Raw genomic sequence first — 20,020 nt, 5'->3', positions numbered from 1 at the left:
TTCATTTTCTTAAGTTAATCAAAAACTGAAGATGATTCAAATTGGTGATTTTTTAGTTACATCTCAAAGGAAATATTAACAATTGAACAATTTAAATTTCTCACTTGAGGAAATGCGAACGATTTTTTTCTCGATCAATTTGTTTTCTGCTCTTACACAATCAACAATCTAATTTGCATAATTTACGATTTACTTATCAATCCAATCGATGACCATAAACAGTTACCAAGCGGAAGATGAAGATGATAATGATGAAGATGCAAAAAAGATCATCATCATCATCATTAAGTTTCCATTGGGAATTTGAATGAAGAGAAAACTTTTTTTTTGTTTCGAAAATTAATTCGACTCCAGTGAACTTTTTATTCTGAGATATAAAATTTTCTTCTTATTCATTTCACCCAAATAAATTATTCTACTGAGAACTTGCAACTCTTGGAATTGGTGAAAAATTATCGTTGATATCATTTCGATAAAAATTATTACACCAGAATAGAAAACAAAAAATTCTCTCAAAAGTTGAAGTTTTTTTTTCTTCCATTGGTTTTCATGATTCTCTAATTACTTTTATCTCAGTTCATGATTAATATGATTTACTGAATTTAATTAGATTCCTTTTGGTTAAATCATCTATCCAATGTCTCTCTTGATTAATTGCAACCATTTCTTTTTAATTCATTAGAGAGTCAATTTCACTTTGATCAACAATTAAATGTAACAACATGTTACACATATGATTTACTTTAATTACATTATATCAAAATTGTACTTTTTTTATATTTGTTTTCAGTTTTTGGTTGACAGGGAATTAGTTTATTGTAATAATATTATTGTAAAGGATTAAGTGATTAACTATAATAATTAAGAGAAAGAGAGTGAAAAAATAGTGAATATGATTAATTCAATTCTAATTGTGATTAGAATTTTTTTTCTTCTTCTCATTAAAATCGAATCAACATTTTCTAATTGTTACAATTTGTTTCTAATTGATTGGATTTAGTGGAATTAATTGTTTGTAGAGAATGAGATTAGATTAGAATTGTGATTATCTTGGTTGATGAAAATCGTAATTAAATTGATTGGGATGTTTTTTTCTTCTTAATTGTTGGAAAAAAAATCTTCTTTTCGATTTGCAGGTTTTCCTAATTGCTCGATGATTAATTAATCACTTTGAGAGTAAATTAGGTATCATTTAGTAGCCCTGATTAAGTGGCTTCATTTTAATTACCGTTTAATTGTTACCTTAATTTGATTATCTTTCTACAGACTGTTTTCTGTAGAAAGGAACAAAATTATTGATCGAATTTTTTTTTCTTCTTCCAATTCGATTAATCGATACTCGGACATCGATATATTCCTTTGGATTTTGATTGTTTACTTTTTTTGTTTTTCTCTTCAACAATTAACTAATTTTAATTCTTAACTGCTACTGATTGAAAATTGAATTTATCTCAACAATTAAATTCTCGACAATTGGATTAGTTTAGTTTTCAATTTTCTTTTCTATCTCTTTAAGTAATTTCTATTCTTTCCCCATAACGAATCATATGTTCACAAGGTAACATGATTTTCTTGTTTACTTAATTGAAGAAAACAATTCTAATTGTGATTAATCAATTGTCCACTTATTATAATCAGTTTTCGTTTCATTGTTAACAGAATAATTGATTTAATTTAAGTAATTGGATTGATTTGTGATTTGGAAAAGAAGTACAAATAAATCAATAGATTTACTTTATTTGTTTCTCTAATTGTTAACATCTAAATCAAAGTGAATTGGAAATGTTTAAAAAATATTTAGGTGGTGAAGCTTTTGATGATTATCAAGGTGAAATATTGATCAGCAATTACAGAAGTGATAATCCTGAAGCTTGGAAGGTAAGTTTTGATTTACTAATTGTCACATGTCAACTAATTTGTTTTCCTTTATTACCTTTTCATCAACAATTAGGTTCGTCCATGTGAATGGTATCAAGAGGAAAATAGAAATTGTAAAAATTTTTTCCAACGATTTAACCAGAAATTTATCTATGGTAAAGGATTAGATTGTGATCAATGGTCAAGAGATTACAAGAATTGTCTGGGCTTTCGTAATACAGGCGATGAGCAACTGATGGTCAGTTTGGTTAATTGCTAATTGCCGATTGTTATTTTCTTGTATTAACCTTAAATCTTATTGATTCAAGTCAAACATTAGCTTTTAATGTTTATTAATTTGTTTTATTGCTATTGACCAGTGTTCAGTTGACCAGTAACAATTACTCCTATTAACAGCTCATGTTAATGTAATTAAGTGATTATACAATTTAGATTAACTCTTAATCTATTTACACCAGACTAACCTGGTTTCCTCTTTCTCTCTCTCTCTCAGCTGATTAATGTATTTTATTGAACATGAGCTTTTGATATTCTGTTTTAATGGTTATCAGACTATTTATTTGGTTTGTAACTGAATCATAGGTGTGACAATTAAGAAGAACGAGCTTAGTTTAACTTGATTGTGATTCTTCAATTGTGATAATGTTTAAATTGTTTTTCTAATTTTGTTTCTCTCCTTTTCTCTTTATAGCAAAAAGTGATTGATAGTGAAAACAAAAGGATAACTAAATTTGTTGTCAATTCTGAAAGAAATGATATTTGGGAATCACGAACTGAACCTCCGCCCAATTGGAATAGAAAACTTCCTGACTGGTGGAACGAGAGGACCAAAGAATCTCGATTGAAAAAGTACATGGAAATACTGGAGGAAGAAAAAAATAAAAACTAATAATCGATAATTTTTTCGAATAATATTGTAAATTTTTAGAGAATAGAAAAGAGAATTGATCAATTAATCAAAATTAATTCGATTAGTGAAGATAGACAAAGCCTCGGTTCACATTGTTGTCACCGAGAAGCTAAAATGACCCTTCGTCGTGCAGATAAATCTGCAATTAAGTTAAATAAAATTCGAGATCGAATGACAATTCATCATTCATTGGCGATTATCAGTGGAAACATATTGGGTGCCGATAGTGAAGTTGTCACTTTGGTTCGCGATGATGGAGTTTCATTTGCTTGGCCGATCATTGATTCTGCTTTTAAATGTTTTGCTCCATTGCGAGAGGGTCCAAATACGATAACAGTTAACGGAGAAACAATTTTACCAGTTTCCGTTGAATTTGAGATTAATTACAAACCACAAACGGAGAATCAACGGTGTCTTCGAGTAGTTTATTTGATCTGTCGCGATGAATGGGGTGAAGTCTTTGAAAAGGGTTGTTTCCAATCGACTCCTGGTGATGATAATTCCCTTCGATCGGCTAAGGAAAAAATTTCACTCGCAGTTCTAATGATGCAAACATTTTTCGGCGAAACTGTTCCCGCTCATCATACATTCCAAGTGGAACTTGATGAAAATGGTCAACCAATGGTCTACACTTTTACCCTTGAGCAAACATACAAAGAATTGTGGTCAATGGATCAACAACAATTATGGGATTTGGTGGCCGATTGTATCTTGTCATCTAAATTGTCTAATGTTAATTGCAAGTATTTGGCTTTTGCTCATTTTCTCGATATGTCTGTGAACCAGGTTCTGGTCGAACGGAAAACAGTCTAACAACACTTGATATTCGTAAAATGACTCGAGGCTATGTCGCTCTTGGAGGCGGTGGGTTGGCCCTTTTATCGACTTCTTGCCTTTACGCTTGGCCCAATAGGATCGATCAAATTGTCGAATGTTTCACCGATAACCGATTGATTGATCGAACCATTTTGATGGACGACAGTGGAAACAGGTAAATATTGTAATAGATTGAAAATTTCCAACAATTAACAAGCAAACATTATTTTCCTAATTTTTGTTTTCGATTGTTTGACTTTTCACATCCGATTGCTGGTCATTCGCATTCGCAGAGGAACTTATTCTGGCTGCTATGCGACGACATTAGGAGCTTGTGTCCATGAGTTGGGACACATTTTCGATTTGGGTCATAGTTCAACTGGAATGATGTCTTCTCATTATCCGGATATCGATAGATTTTATTTAGTTAAGCCTGGTGAAGAGACGGCATCAAACAAATGGTGGGACAGATCATCGGCTTTAATTTTAACGAGCCACAAATGGTTCAATAATTTTCCAGAATCAAGAGATGCATTTAAATTAAGCGATTCCACTTTAAGGTCACGTTATGGAGTTCAAGTGATCGAGTATCGAGGAGCCAATGGAGTAATCAAAAGATTTCGAGAATTTTTCTTGGCCAGTAAATGGGTTAAACTTGAAATATTTCCGGACGATGCTTATATTGTGGCCATGGATGTGAAGGGGAACATGTTCAGGAAAGAATTGAATGTAACAAGTTGAACAGATCGATCAACAATCAACGAGATTAAAAAGAAGATTAAAATTTTATCTAATGAAAGACAAGAAAAAAAACTCAATTGATAAAAACGCTTAACCATTGAGTCAATATCATAACTTTTCGAGAATTTAGATTGAATATTTGGAATAGATTGTCAAATCATTTAAATGACCAACAAAAAGTTAACAGACCACAAATCGATACTACGATTTAGGCAAATTAGTCAGACCTTAAATCATTCAACTGTCACAGTGAATAAGAGTTAAATAGAAAAACAATCATCCAGGTGAAAGTTAATTGTGAGTATTTTGTTGATTAACTTTCTATCAAAAACTCGGGAAAAGGTTGGAAATCGCGTCCCTTTTGGATGTCGAATAGATTTTGATGATTGTTGACAATTTAATGAGAAGAGAAATTGAGAGATTGTTCATATTTCGCGCTTTCACTTGCATGTTGGTCGAGTCTGTGGTTATCTTTGCCTTCTTGTCTTCTTGTTGATTTTTTTTCTCAAGTTAATTGTATTTTCTTTTTGATTGTTGATGGTTAAATTATAATTGTTCTTTCAAGATTATCTTTTGCTGGAAGAATGTTGTCCCGACTGAATAAACTTAATTCTATTACTTTTCCTTGCTCGAGTATTTATAAATCTTCTTTGATTACTGTTCGTTGCTCTTCCTCTTCTTTAAAATCTAATCCAAAGATTGATTCAAATTTAAATGGCTCTCGACAACAATCAACTAACGATGATGAGAGTAATCGGTTAATTTATGAAGGACCTTTGATTGCAAAAATTAAATCCGTTAAACTGTTATCATTAACAACGAGTTTGTGTGGATTCGCTGGTCAAACATACATTTACAATAAGAGTTTACAAGAAGGAGCAAATATCTCAATGGTCACTCTGGTTTTCACTTCGGCGGTGGTTCTACTTTTCTCTCTCACTCCTTTGCTAATTAATTCAATTACTAAGCGATATGTTTACCAGTTGTACTTTAATCAGCGGGAGAAAAGTTTCACTGCGTATACCCTTAATTTCTTGAATAGACCAGTGGTAACACATTTCAATCAGTCAACTCTTCAATTAGCTCCGGTTGCTTCACCATTCACGACAATTATGGTTAACAAGAAACCTTTTTTCTTAGATTTGAAAGACATTAAAGATCCGGATGCACTTGAATTGTTTACCAAAGAAACTGTTGATTAGAAATTATCTAAATTGTGAAATTATATTAGAATACTTTTTGTTAATTGTTCTCCATCAAGATATGGTCCATCAAAATTAATCACCATTTATCTTTAAAAGGAAAAGATTGTTAAACTGCCAATCGAAAATAAATGAATTGATTTACAAATGAAACCTTTTTTTTTTGTTTTTCTTGATGTTCAACAATCAATTTAAAAATTGGACGCGAAACGTTTTCCATCAATTAAAAACAATGCAAATTGATTTCAATGCCAATAGTTTTGTTTTTCTTTAATTTACAATTTATCAATTGATTTTCATTGATTTTTGCATGTTCTTCTTACGCATCGCATCTTTGTCTTTTTCTGAGGCAAATTTTCGCATCACAGAAGTTGGAGTAAATGCTGAGAAATTACCCGCTCCTGTTTTCGGTGTAACATTTAGAACATCAGTTTTACTTTTCACCTGGAAATGTGGCATTTGTTGAACTTGATGCTGATTTTGTAGTTGTTGAAGAAGCTGATGTTGTTGTTGTTGTTGCTGCTGTTGTTGGTGGTGTTGTTGATGCTGGTGGCGTTGATGTTGGTGGAGTTGTTGAAGAATTTGTTGTTGCTGTTGTTGTTGTTGTAGCTTTTGAAATATTTGCTGTTGATGTTGTTGCTGTTGAAGTTGTTGTAGTAGCTGGTGTTGTTGTTGTTGGTGTTGCTGCTGTTGTTGCTGGTGGTGTTGGTGTTGGTGGTGGTTTTGGAGTTGCTGATGTTGATGAAGTTGTTGAAGAATCTGATCTTCAGTTTGCACTTTCATGATATTAGGTATTGGTGGTACTCGATTAACAGCACCAATACCATTGAATAATGAGGTTAACGGGTCTGGTTTCATTTGATTTCCTCGGTTTGCAAATGCTTTGAGGATTAATCTGTTAAAATCACTACTTTCACCATTACTTTCGTGCTGGTTTTCATCAGGTTTTATCAGAGAAGCTTCAATTTCTTCAAGGCTTCTAGCATGTTCAAATTTGACTGTTGGTAGTGCAGCTTGTTGTTGCATCAAATCGTTAACATTTATATTAGCTTTCTTGAAAAGACTGAGTAAATCTTTTCCTTTGTTGACTGGACCATCATGATGTGAACCATCACCATTTTCTTTACCATTAAGGAGATTATGATTGTTAGACTCAGAATTACGTAATCCTAATACACTGGGATCAATCCTGTGGAAACCATTTTCCATATTACCATTGATGTTATGGTGGAAAACACCAGATTCGATATCTTGTACCGATGCACGACGATGATCATAATTAGAGTTAGAATTATAATTAGATGAAAAAGTAGCATTTTGAAGTAGCCTATCAATAGGACTTTCAGTTTCATTCCTACCAACGCTAAACCATTGAGCAAATCTACTGGTTCCACCAACATTTTGATTCTCTCCTGGTACCAACGTGTCAGGATATTCGGGAATGGATGTAGATGGATTATCTGGACCCATGTTAACAACGTTTTTCCAACCTTCAAAGTTAAACATCTCATTGATATCAAATTCTTGACCCTCTTTTGAACCAGATGCTTGACCTTCAATGACATTTGTAGAGGGGTCATTTTCAAAATTATCATTACCACAACTCTGTCCACTAGATTCTGGTCCATTTGATTGATTTTGATTTCGACCAAAATATTGATTGTGATTATGATTATGATGTAAATGTCGTCTTCTTAACTCAATTTCATCTTCTTCAGGCATCTCCTCTTCAAAACCTTTAAGCTCAATAGTATCATGTTGACTTGTTGGTCCACCTGTAAACCATTCTGGTTCTTCTTCTTCGTGGTGTCTATGATCACGACGATCTTGATGACCATACCTACGGTTATTATTATTATGCATGGAAGACCTTCTATCATAGTCATATCTACCTGCGTTATTATTATTACTATTATTAGTAGTATTATATCGCATGTTTGACCGTCTATTTTCTATTTCTTCTTCCCGTGACTTGGACCATTCCAATGTTGACTTATTATCACGTTGACTCATTACACGACCAGATCCTATTCTTCTAATAGCTGTATCATTCCTTAGAAGAATTGGTTCCTCACGTCGATCTTGTTGATGAACATTGTTCTTAACCTTTACAACAGGAGCGGTGCGCTGGGGTGGAGCACTATTTTGAACTGGTTGTTCACTTCTAACGGGAACTATGTGACACCCTGTACCAAAACTGCGTCTTTGAGGGCTTAAGACAATATCATCTTGAGATTCTTCTTTAACACGATCACGAGGATCTTTATTACCCCTTAAAGAGTTTTCTTTGTCCCCATTTTCACCGTTTATTCGTTTAGGTGGACCTCGGATAGATTTATTATTATTTAAACCAATAGCTGACTGGTCAAATTCGCGTGTACTAGTTTGATTGGATGGAGTTGGGTTCTTTGACGGATTCTTATAGTTCATCCAAATATCTGGATCCCAGAGACCTCCTTTACTGTTAGTCAAAGGAAAAGAGATAAAATGGAAGAATGAAAAACAAAACCACAGAAACATGATAGATATTAGGCTTTCAAAGATAAGAATAATAAAGAGGGGAAGCCAAAGGCTATCACCACACATAGAGAGAGAGAGAGAGAGATATGAGAGATAATAACCATGAAATGATCATCATCATCATTTATGTATAAAACTGATTAATGTAACTTACTTAACATAGTCCGGATCAAGACATTTGGGTCGCTTTTTACAGTAAGGTTGCTTTGCTATAGCGATAAGTTCCTCCTAAATAACGAGATAAATGTAATAAAGACAAAGAGAAAATGAAAGAAAAGAATATGAAATAACAACAAGATATAATAGGCGCATTAGAAAACAAGAGAATAGAAAATTAAAAATGTTACCTTTGAGTAAGTAAATCGTTGAGTTTTAACAGTATTTTCCTCTTCAGGCTTGGCCTCAGTTCCATTAGACATGATGATATAAATTTGATTTTTTTAAAGATGAGAGAGAAAACAAAAAAAAAGATTATAAACAAAAGATATAATTTTTTTAAATAGATTAACTTTATATAGTGTACTGTATATATAATACAGATTTTGAGTCGAGTTTGCGTGTATTGGTCACAATTGTAGTAAACAATTTGCAATGGAAATGTTATCATGTGCAAAAGGGCACAAAAGAAACACAGGTAAGTGAGAGAGTAAAAGGGGAATGAAAAGGGACACAAAGTATAAATTGCACAGCGAAAACTAACCCGTGACCTCGTCAATTTAAAACGTTTACCTTTGGGTCACAGAGAAAGAGACGTTTAGTTAAATAAAAGAGAAAAAAAATTGTTCTTCTCAAATCGAGTGACATCTGTTGATGAACAAGTGCAACCCAATTGAGAGAAGAAAAAAATTCCAAAGTAAATGTGAGCATGTGTAGAACTTGTTGTTTAACTTGTTTTCGAACCACAAGGTGTCGGTGTCAATACAGTAGAAGAAAAGAAAATTGTTTTCTTCTTGTTTCTCTTTCAATGTTAAGAAAGAAAGAGAAGAAAAAAACAATCAAAGTAAGAGAAGAAAGAATTTTTTTCGCCTTCTTTTTAAAGAAAAGAAAGAAAAAAGAAAGAAAATAGGGATCACACTTTTTTCCCCCAATAAAAATCTTTTCTTCTTTTTTTCAAAAAGAATTTAACTTTTTTTTTTCTTTTTCACTTCTTTCTAAATTCTTTCTCAGTCTCTTTCTTCATCTCTTTCTAAACAGTTTTTTTTTCTATTCTTTTTCTTATTGTTATAATACCTGATCTCCAATAAGAGAGAAAGAGACACTAAGGTAAGAAAAGTGTTTTTTTTGCGAATTTTTCGTTTCTTTTTTGTTCTTTTTTGTCCTCTGCCGCCATCTTCCCGCGGTGGTTGAAGCTCAGTTTTATCTTATTTCTTGTTTATTACTTTTTGACCTGCTCTCTCTTTTTTTTGTTGTTCTCTCTCTCCTTCTCCCTTTCTTTTTCACATCATCTCTCTTTCTGTCTCTCTTATCCCTGCACTGATCATCATCATCATCATCATCATCTCTCTCTCTCTCTCTCTTAGGCTTAGTATTGCTAACTAACTAATTCTCTTTTTTTTCTTTCTCTTCTCTCTTCATCATCATCATGTCTTCTCCTCTCTCATCATCTATCCTCCTGTACATCATCATCATCAACAGCAGCATTCAATGCAACTGCTTTTACCTTTCTTCCTCTTCATCATCAACATCCTCTTCTTTTTCATCTTCAACTTGATCTTCTTCTCTACTCCTTCTCCTTTTACTTCTTCTCTTATACTTCTCCACTCCACTGATGGATAAAGAAAGAAAAATTTATTTATTTAATTTAAATAATACATCATAATTTTTTTTGTTCTTCTGTGTAAAAATACCATGATCTTACTAAAATTAATACACTTAGTGATATTTACTCTCTCTACCAATACTGTTGTTAATTAGTATCACAACAATTACAAGTGATACTTATTTACACACCAATACTAAAAGAAAGAAATAATTAATATTTATATACACAGTATACATTTTGGATTATCTTCTTCTTCTCTTCTACATTCTATTTCTATCTTTTTTTTCCTTTTTTCTCTTTCCCTTTTTCCTTTTTCTCTTTTTTTCTCTTTTCCATTTTTCTTTTCTGTTAATCTGATTCAATCATTGTGTTCCTTTGTATTCTATTGATGAGTGATCAACCTTACCCTCACCACCACCATCACTCTACAGGCACCAGGAATAGCCTGCACCAGCCGCCTCAACCTCCACCTCCACCATTACAACCTCCACCAGCTCCACAGTTACCTTTGTTACCAGCATTACCACCTCCACCATCTCATCATCACCAGTATCACCACCACTACCTTGGACAAGCCAATTATCATCTTAATCATCACCTAAACAGTGGAAGTATTAGCAGTAGTAGTAGTAATAATAATCTTAGTGTAAATAGTGGTTCCAATTATTATCTCCATAGCGTCCACCATAACCATCATTCGGGACACCATCATCATCATCACCATCATTCAACCAGCTCTACTTCTCGGAAGTCTTCTTCCAATTTAATGTGTCCCGAGACTCTACTAGATATATGTGCTAAAGTTGTTGCCATTAATTTACCATTTCAAAGGATAGAAGAAAGATACCAGAGAATACCTGAACCTGTACAGGCTCGAATTATTTATTGGTCATTTCCTCGAAATGAGAGAGATATTTGTATGTACTCATCTCTATCCAATGATATTCTAAATTCTACTACCAATGGTGATTCAACCAAATTATCTGAGATACCCTTTTACCAAGGAGTTCGTCTATATGAGTCAGGCTCAGTGGAAAATGTTTTACAAGTTGGCTTTCATCTTTCTGGCGTGGTCACAGTCAAATCTTCTCACTCAAGCTCGAGCTCTAGCTCATCGTCCTCAAATTATTCACAAAGTGGTGGATGCGAGAAACGTTATCGTGTATCAATTACTTTTGATAGGTGTAAGATAACATCAGTGACCTGTACATGCGATACTAAGGATATATTCTGGTGTCAACATGTTGTCGCATTAACTTTATATCGTATTAGGAATCCAAATCTTGTCAAGCTCAGAGTCCCAATTTCTGAAACTTTGCTCCAATTAGATCGTCAACAATTACAAAAATTAATACAATATTTAATTTCTGAACATCATACGGAAATATTGCCTACTGCCCAAAGATTAACTGATGAGTTACTCCAATCAAGTTCAAATATTAATCTCATTGCCGGAGCTCCTGATCCTACCGCTGGATCATGTGCTGATGATGAACACTCTTGGCATCTCGACGAGGAGCAAGTCTCTGAACTAGTTAAATCATATCTGGCTCAACCTCCGCACTCACAATTAGTTCAGAGTAACAAACAACTTAATGCACTATTTGCCAAAGTAATGATCAACCTTTTTCATTATGTCCTTTTCCTCTTTTGTTTCACCTTACACTTCATTTTTCATTCAGAAAACATGTGCTGTTTGTATGTGAGTTGTGTGTGTGTGTGTGTGTGTGTGTGTGTGCGATTTGTGTGCCTTTCGTGCCTTCTTAGCTCGTTAACTGTGACTGTTATCTGAACTCTCCCACTCTTGACCTTTCGTTTTCTTTCGTGCTCTCGATCTTGATCTCGATTTCAAATCGTAATCTCTATCTTTTCTCTTTTTTTTCTCTCTCTCTTTTTCTTCTCTCCACCCACTACTCTTATCCTGTGTCACCATTTTTTTTTAATTTCTCTTACTCATTTACTTGATTTTATTTATTCTCTATTTGTGATTACTTATGATGAATTTTATTCTTTTCATCTCTCCAGGTCAAAGAAATGCTCAGGGCAAAAGACTCAAATGCAGCTCGAATGTTGCGGCTAATGACGGAACAATTTCTAGCTGACCCAAGGCTACCGGCTTGGAGGTTACAGGTTGGTACCCTTCGTAATTATTATCCACCATTTTGATGCATTTCTTCTCACTCGGACTTTTTTTACCTTTTTCTCTCTTTTTTTATTTCACTCTTGACTGCATTTTCACAGGGCGTACCTGTAGCAGAAAAATGTCGGCCTCTTTGGGATCAACTTGGCTCTCTTTGGGTTTGTGTAGTATTAAATCCTCATGCAAACAGTAGAGAAAGACAACATTGGAAAAATTTATTGGAAAGATGGTCTAAATCTTCGGTTTGTCCATTAGAAGATGCACTGGTCCGATCAGTTAGAAGAGGAATTAAAAGACGAATCTCAGTTCTAGAAGAATCTTCAACAGATGATGATGATGATGACAATTTAAATAATTATAATGAAAGATCAAGACGTGGTCATGGAAATAGTAATAATCTTCACAATAATTTACATTCTCGTCAATATGGGAATTCTTCATCCTCTCAATTACCTCGAACTATTTTCCATAGAGCTCTTGAAGCAAGTTTACTACTTTGGGATGATCCTCACCTCCGATTTATCCTTGACAATAAGAGCAATATGCCTTTCGTTCCACCGCCATCTTGTAGTAATTCAGTATTATTCACATCAAAAGGATATCCACTTTGGAATGGTATTTACACTTTACCTTCAATTTTCCCCTGCAGTGAATACTTACCATTATTTCTTTCTCTTTCTATCTTTCCATTCATCTTTCTCTCTATTTTACTTTCCTCCTCCTTTTATCCTTATCATTAACATCTCTTCATTTGGCAACTTTTTCCATACCTTCATTCATTCATTCATCATTCTCAATTTAATTCACATTTTTTTCTCTCTCTTTATCTTTAAAATCATTCTTTCTAATTAGAACCAATACCAACTGCGTGCGCTCGAGTTGAGGCTCTACGCTGTCACGGTTATAGACAAGAGGCTTTACGTTTAGCTGTGGCAGTTGTTCGAACCATGAGAAGACAACAATTTGAGTGGCAATGTAAATGGCAACGTGAACAAGATTTCGTAACAAGTAACATAATTTTTTTCTTTAAAATAATTCGGTCTCTCATTTCAACTCTTTCTTTCTACTTTTTTTCATTTTCTTCTCTCTCTCTCTCTCTCTCTCTCTCTCTCTCTCTCTCTCTCTCTTTGACCTTGTTAACATTAGTCAGTTAAAGCTGAAGGGAAAAAAGTGAGAATAATTCTTAAAAGTTATAGCCGAAATGATCCTTGAAATCACTTATTATTTCAAATGATTACCATTGGCTGAATTGAGATAATTTCAGGCAAAAGCATTAACTTCTACTTACGTTTATTCACCCTCATTCACATCGGAGCAAAAGCTATTACAATTCGTTCACTTAATTATTATTACTATATTGCTATTATACTTATTACTCTTATTATTGTGATTATTACCATTATGATTATTACTTTATTATCATTATTGCGATTTTCCCTTTGATCATCGTGACCGTGTTAATAAGATCTCCGGATTATCTGAGTAAGTCAAAAGTATATATCTGCACACAAACAATAACAACAACAACAAAAAAAACTTAATCAGCTTTTTTTTATGATCACCTTACTAGGAAATTTTAATTATTACAAAACTTAACAGAACTTACTCCAGTTAAAAAAGATTACGATTATCATAAATATATCGACTTTTGGGTGTACAGTACAATCTTTTAAAATCTTTCTCAAGCTCTGAACTAGTAATTTAAATATTTGATGTCTTTTATCAAGATTGAACTAAAATATTAATTCAATATACCCATTTAAAGAAGAAGAAAAAAATTATCATCTACTTAAGCTTTGTTGTGCTTGTGGGTGACGATAGTTGATTTACCTGATCATTTATCAAATACTTTATAAACAAACACTATGCTTCAGGTCTCCTTTTAACCTGACAAGGTTTTTTCTTGATTGAGAGAAGGAAATTCATTATCTTCTTTTCGTTGAGGTCATATTGTTCGCTAAACCTACAGTCAACTGATGAAAATTTTCCATCTTTTTTTCCCTATCTTTTCTTTCCCATTATCAACTTCTTAACCTTTATTTTTTTTAACTGTTCTCTATCAAGATGTTTGCTCCAATTCCGATGTTTGCCCGAATCCAATTCATTGCAATACTGAGGGATGGCTTGGAAATCCACTGGACCCGATTGGTTCTCTGTTTGATACTTTAGCTGAAGCTTCATTAACTTTCGAGTCAAAGCCTCTTGAACATTATTATCCTCCTTTTCTTGGCGAATCTTCCTCCTCTTCCCAAACATCAAATGTAAATAGTAGCCATGTGCAAGAAGAACCTGCTGTACTCAATGCTTTAAATCCGATCTTCAATACTGATAAACCACGTTATCAACATGTAGTAGTACCTGGAAGTCAGCATAATGAAACTTATTTAAGCCTAGCATTGGAAGTAGCTTTAATTGCTTTGGGACAGCAGAGATTGATGCCCTCTGGAAGTCATGCTCAGGAAAAAGCTTTTAGACAAGAGAATCAGCTTATCATGAAGCTACAGGATTTTGATCTAGATACTAATTTGGTAGCTGTTTTACGGAAACAAGCCTTCCTTTTATTAGAAGGTGGACCCTTTAGTGGGCTTGGCCGCGGAATCCACCCAGAAAGCGTACCTATGCATAATTTTGCTCGTTACCTGTTCACTGCTCTTTTACAATATGATACTGAGCTTGCGTATAATGTTGGCTTAAGAGCTATGAGGTATGTCATCAATTTGGCTATTAAGTTGTCAAATGATTATCTCATCTCATTATATTCTTTTCTATCTTCTCTTTTTTTCGTTTCTTTCTTCTCTCTTTCTTTTTTTTCTCTGCGCTTTCCCTCATTTCTGATATTATTTCCATTGTAGGCTTCCTATACTCGAAAATAATGATGATTCAAGTGAGCAAGGCGGAGCCAACCATGGTAATGGTAACGTTGTGCGTAGTCCAAGATGGCATATGCTCAATCAGATCGAGTTTCAACAGCGAACACTTGCTGCGACAATGTTATGCGCTGCCAAAAGTGACTATGGTCGTTTAGAGATGGTTCTCAAATCAGCACAGAAAAATATTCACAGCTATGTTCACTTGTTCAAATTGGCAGAGAGTGCCTTGAATACAGCTATTCCTAGTGATGGAAGACCTCGTCATGTATTCCTCTTAAAAGCAGCTTACGAGTTAGGTTTACAAGTGTTGAGAATGACTTTACATTCCCTTACATCACAATCTAATTCAACTAATACATATAAACGTCGAGAAGTAGTTAAGTGGATGGTTTTATGTGCAACCGAAGTGGGTCTAGATGCTTTAATTACTATAATGCACAAATGGTCAGAACTTTTTACCCCCATGGAGGCTACAACTCAAGTTGCAAGTCCCATAATGTCACCAGGAACTGTGATGAAATTAGGACTTGACTATAATCAACAAGATGAATTATCATCTTGTGCAAGAAACTTGGCTTTGCAATGTTCTCACAAAGACCCACCAAATTGTGCTTTACCTTCTCTCCATCTATGCGAAAATAAACCATTTGATTTTGAAAGTGCATATCAAATAGTGTTACGGGCTGGATCATCTGGAATCATGAACTCTAATCAACTTTTCCATGTGGCAAAATATATGGAATCTCGAGGTTCTCCTCCTCGTGCCTACAAGTTAGCATTATTAGCAATTAAAAGTGTCACTCTTTCCTACAATGCCGATAATCATCAGTCTATCAGCGATATCCATTGGGCATTTAACCTTGCAATGGGTTTAGGTAAAAATGAGCTTGCTGGTTTAATACCTATTTTAGTGAAAAATGTTCAATGTGCACCCGTCCTTTCAGACATTCTTCGCCGTTGTTCCCTCGGTCCACCCGGTTTGAGTGCTTGTGTTGACGGAAAACGTCGATGTTTGAAGCCTTTACCATTGGATAGAACACCTTTACGTCAACTTCTAGATGCAGCTATAGCGGCCTATGTGAACACAACGCATTCAAGACTCACCCATATTAGTCCTCGTCATTATGGTGATTTTATTGAATTTTTGAGCAAAGCTCGTGAAACTTTCATCTTAGCTCCTGATGGCATGATGCAATTCCATTCCTTAATCGATAACATTAAAATGGCTTACAAAGGGAAAAAGAAACTCATGTTCCTGGTGAAAGAACGTTTTGGTTGATAGTCAACCATTTTAGTTCTTACTCTTTTTTGACTCATCTAAAACCAATTGCACAATTTAATTTGATTAATGAAAACTCAACAATCAACCAACCAACAATAACTTCACAATTTTTTGCGGCTGCCCCCTTTCTCTCTCAAATACACACACACACTCTCTCTCTCTCTCTTCTCCAACTCGAAAACAAAGTTCTAATTTATTATTTATAAATTGTAATCACAAAATGGATACAACCCAAACAAAAGCAAAGGACACGAAACAATCAGTGAAAAAAGAGTAAAAGAAAATGCTTACATCGATCGAAGGATAATCACAATAATACAACATTCTTCGAATTCGCCGTCATCGTTCTTCTTTTTCTCTGCATTTAAAAAGTAGTGTTGAATCTGCGATCTTTTTTCAAATCTCTCTCTCTCTCTCTCTCTTTTCCCTACTGTTAACAAAAGAAGAAATCAAAAGAATTGTAATATTTTCTTTTGATTCACACCACATACTTGTTAACAGTGTATGCAAAATGCTTCCAAATTGTACACAGTTAAATATCCTTAAGTTTCTTTTTTTTGGTTCGATCTAATCAAGCGTGCGTGTTTATTTTTTGTCTCATCCATGCCTGGCATGGAAACTATGTGAGAGATGCCATCAATCGGCAACTTTTTTTGCTCCTAATCTCTTTACCTCTGCTTTTTCTTCCTTCTCTCTCTCTCCTTCTCTCTCTCTCTTCTCATTTCTCCTCCTTTTCTATTACTTTCTCTTTCGTCGTAAAAAGCTAGTACCAAACCTTTACCCTAAACAAATTACGCCCAACAAACCTACATAAAACTACAACTGAAACGAAATGATCTCTCCTCAACTCAAACTTTTCATTGGTATTTTTATTTACTTTATCTTTCTTTTTCTCTTCCTCTTCCTCACCATCTCAATCTTACATTTATTTATGGTTTCATCATCTATTTCCATTTTTTGTCATCTTTTCCTTTCTTCTTTTTTGCTTTCTCCTAGACTTCTATCTTTTCTCTCTCCCTCTCTCTCTCTCTCCTCTTCACCAAAGAGTAAATTATGACTTTTTTCTCGAAGCGCATTTTCTTGTCTGTTTGTAAATTTCTCAAGAAATACAAATAACTTTTCACCAATTTATTTTCATCTTTACCATCATCATATTCATCTTCATCTGCTCATCTCTATCTATTTCTCTCCTCTCTCTCTCTGTCTCTCCATTTCTTCATTGGTATCAAAACTCAACATTTTCATAATTATGGAAATCATCGTCATCTTTCACCATCATCATCTTCATCATCATAATCACCACAATCCTCATTGAACCGGATAAAGGCTTCGCAATTCAACCTTCTGTGTAATCCAATGTTTAAACCTGTGTAATTACATATTATTATGGAATCTAAAGATTGGATGGAAAAGATTTTTTTGTGAAGGCAAAAAAAGAAAAAGCATCTTTGAAGCACGCGCAGCGTGTCAAATACTTTTTTCAAAGGATAAAGAAAAGGGAGCTGGTCCTCTTCTATATAATATAATGATAATAATAATAGTAATATTAAAGATCCACAAAGCCTTCTCATCCATCCTGAGGATTTAAAAAGTGCAAAAACTTATCAAGATCAATATGAGAAAAAGGAAAAGAAAAGAAGAGCAGCGGACTCTATGTTGCTGTTAATCTAAACTTCGAATGGAAAGGAAAACAATAACACTAGACCCAAGGAATAGAAAGTCCATTAAAATCTACTTAATAATCAATTGGACTAATTTACAAAAGTTAACTAGTAACAACAAATCGCTAAAACTAACAAAAAAAATCTAATAATTGAATCATCAAGAGAAAAAGAAATCGCCTTGTGTAACCCATTCAAAGAATGAATCAAGGAAAGATTCCTATTCTAAGAGAAACTTATACCGGTATTAATTTTCCCTATTCGTCTAACCCACAAGACATGGTGGACACACAATCTTTATGATACAAAATTTCCCGAAAAAAAACCTTGGGTTTCAACGAGAAAACAACCAGAACCATGGAGTTTATTTTGATGAGATACCAAAAAAGTGAATATAAGCAAGCTGGTTTAATTAAATTGTGTGTATTTGCTGCAGCTGATTTAATTTTTAATTTATTAATCACTATATCTCTCCCTCTCCTCTCTCTCTCTCTCTCTCTCATGGTATTAAACAAACACCACCAATTTAGTAATCAAATGACCTTAACTTATTAACCTTTTTCCTCTCCCTCATAAAAACATCACAAAACCTTAACCAAAAGCAATCGAAATCAATCTCCAACGTATTTAAACAACTCCAAACTACTTCAACGCAAACGTTTTCATTACCAACAATCATCATGATGGAGATTAAATCAGCTATAACAACATGACAGCAAATTTCTCACCAATCATCAACACACCAACAACTACCTTTTCTTGTCTCTCCATCTCTCTCACACACACAAACACAAACACACCACACATACATTACTACATAAACACAACCAACTCATTCATTTCGTTGTTTTGTATAAAGCTACCTCAGTTTTTCTACAGTTTATTAAATCTATCAATGCAACGCGAACTATTATTTCCAATGAAAGAAAAAAAAATAATAAAAAAAACCAAATAAATCTCAGAGATGATAAAACAAAAACTCTGAGAATTATTTCAATTGATAATTGAAAGAAAAATACAAAACTGTTTTTCTTTAATTTCCATTAAAACGGTTAATCAATTATTCATTCATCTCAAAGTTAAGATGACTGATTAACATGAACATAGATTAAGTCTATTGATTACTGAACAATTTACTTTCTCAATGAACCATCAGGTTGAAAAACTATGATTATAATTATGATGACAATCAAATCACAATCATTTTTAATTTTCTTTCCCAACAATTGATGCTTACAATCATTAACCCAACGTTTAACCATGATGATTATCATTATTTGCTTTGATTGTTTTATTAATTGTGATCAGTAGACTTGTTTGTGTTATTTTTTTGGATTGGTTTTCAAATCAATTGCAATCAACAATTAACTCCATCTTAATCATGGTTGGCTTATTTCAAACTTTGATGGTTACCAGAGTCAAACATGGTTAATGATGCCAATGATTATCACAATTAAACTTTAATCATTTTGTTTTTGTTTTGAAAAAATGTCTATAGTTAGATTAATACGTAGACATAATCAATTTTAATTATCCTTTGGGTAGGAAATGTTAGTCAATCAATTGGTTGATTCAGTTAGATGTGTTTAGATTAATCAGTTGATTGTTTTAATAGTTGATAGGTTATTAATTTTTTTCTCATTTCTTCATTAATTGTCTTCATTCAATTGGTTAGTTAAAACTTTTTTCCTTTCATTCCTTGATTGTTAATCTCTTGTGGTGAGTGATTAATATTGATAATTTTACTTCTCACTGATTCACCAAAATCAAAAAGTGTTTGTCATCGTAATTAAGGGAAATAATTAGAAGGCAAAAATGATTAATCATTTAAATTGTTTACTGATTGTAAACTATTAATATATTGACGTAAGTTAATCACTTGGTTTTATCAATTACCATTTAAAGTATTAATACATTTACTCACTTTAGTTAATCTTTTTTTTGCCTCTGTTGATTGTTAACAATTAAAAGTTTTTCTCAAGATAATCAAACTGTTAGACCTTTTGATTAAGAGTATTCGGAAGTTAATTGTTGTTAATTTCGTTTACCATGAGTTTTCAAGTTCTCATTCATGGTTATCCAATATTGAGAAAATATCATCATGAGAATTAATCTGAAATCGGTTAATGGAAATTTTTATTTTCTTTAATTGAATCGACCGATTCAATATCTTTCTGATCTTACATTCGAGCTCGTTCTGGTCAATGCATCTCGAAGTTGAAGGCTTGATGTCCAGGA

General features: G+C 33.5%; 5 protein-coding genes across 7 annotated transcripts; 4 read left to right on the top strand and 1 right to left on the bottom strand.

Moving 5' to 3' along the window:
- The first annotated feature begins 1,418 nt into the window (after positions 1-1,418).
- Positions 1,419-2,966, top strand: LOC128397591 (UPF0545 protein C22orf39 homolog). Its single transcript, XM_053358329.1, has 4 exons — positions 1,419-1,558; positions 1,660-1,878; positions 1,952-2,116; positions 2,570-2,966. The coding sequence occupies exons 2-4, from the start codon at positions 1,783-1,785 to the stop codon at positions 2,765-2,767; spliced, it is 459 nt and encodes a 152-aa protein (XP_053214304.1). The 5' UTR covers positions 1,419-1,558; positions 1,660-1,782; the 3' UTR covers positions 2,768-2,966.
- On the top strand, positions 2,903-4,439 carry LOC128397588 (uncharacterized). Its single transcript, XM_053358327.1, is given in 3 exon segments — positions 2,903-3,533; positions 3,536-3,779; positions 3,898-4,439. Coding segments are annotated over 3 exon segments (1,323 nt in total). The 3' UTR covers positions 4,346-4,439.
- A 383-nt stretch (positions 4,440-4,822) lies between these two features.
- LOC128397590 (transmembrane protein 70 homolog, mitochondrial-like) lies at positions 4,823-5,700 on the top strand. The gene has a single exon (XM_053358328.1). It carries the CDS (start codon positions 4,930-4,932, stop codon positions 5,545-5,547), a length of 618 nt encoding a protein of 205 aa, XP_053214303.1. The 5' UTR covers positions 4,823-4,929; the 3' UTR covers positions 5,548-5,700.
- Positions 5,701-5,790: 90 nt separating this feature from the next.
- Positions 5,791-8,795, bottom strand: LOC128397587 (putative uncharacterized protein DDB_G0271606). Its single transcript, XM_053358326.1, has 3 exons — positions 8,415-8,795; positions 8,222-8,295; positions 5,791-8,008 (listed from the first exon to the last, which is right to left on the bottom strand). The coding sequence occupies exons 1-3, from the start codon at positions 8,484-8,486 to the stop codon at positions 5,833-5,835; spliced, it is 2,322 nt and encodes a 773-aa protein (XP_053214301.1). The 5' UTR covers positions 8,487-8,795; the 3' UTR covers positions 5,791-5,832.
- Positions 8,796-9,077: 282 nt separating this feature from the next.
- LOC128397586 (zinc finger SWIM domain-containing protein 4-like) lies at positions 9,078-18,761 on the top strand. Of its 3 annotated transcripts, none has more exons than XM_053358325.1 (7): positions 9,078-9,330; positions 9,706-11,441; positions 11,855-11,959; positions 12,071-12,584; positions 12,822-12,977; positions 14,034-14,673; positions 14,822-18,761. In XM_053358325.1, the coding sequence occupies exons 2-7, from the start codon at positions 10,218-10,220 to the stop codon at positions 16,116-16,118; spliced, it is 3,936 nt and encodes a 1,311-aa protein (XP_053214300.1). In that variant the 5' UTR covers positions 9,078-9,330; positions 9,706-10,217; the 3' UTR covers positions 16,119-18,761. The 3 variants fall into 3 exon arrangements, 2 of the variants coding, with proteins under 2 accessions (XP_053214300.1, XP_053214299.1); XM_053358324.1 differs by having other exon boundaries at positions 9,703-11,441; XR_008326974.1 differs by lacking the exon at positions 9,078-9,330 and having other exon boundaries at positions 9,402-11,441; positions 14,822-16,492; positions 17,448-18,761.
- The last annotated feature ends 1,259 nt before the right edge of the window (positions 18,762-20,020 follow it).

This window comes from Panonychus citri, unplaced genomic scaffold (assembly GCF_014898815.1).
Source record: "Panonychus citri isolate SS breed McGregor unplaced genomic scaffold, ASM1489881v1 Contig00033, whole genome shotgun sequence".
Classification (NCBI taxonomy): domain Eukaryota; kingdom Metazoa; phylum Arthropoda; class Arachnida; order Trombidiformes; family Tetranychidae; genus Panonychus; species Panonychus citri.
The sequence above is the reverse complement of the archived record's forward strand: the minus strand, read 5'-3'. Positions and strand labels throughout refer to the sequence as shown.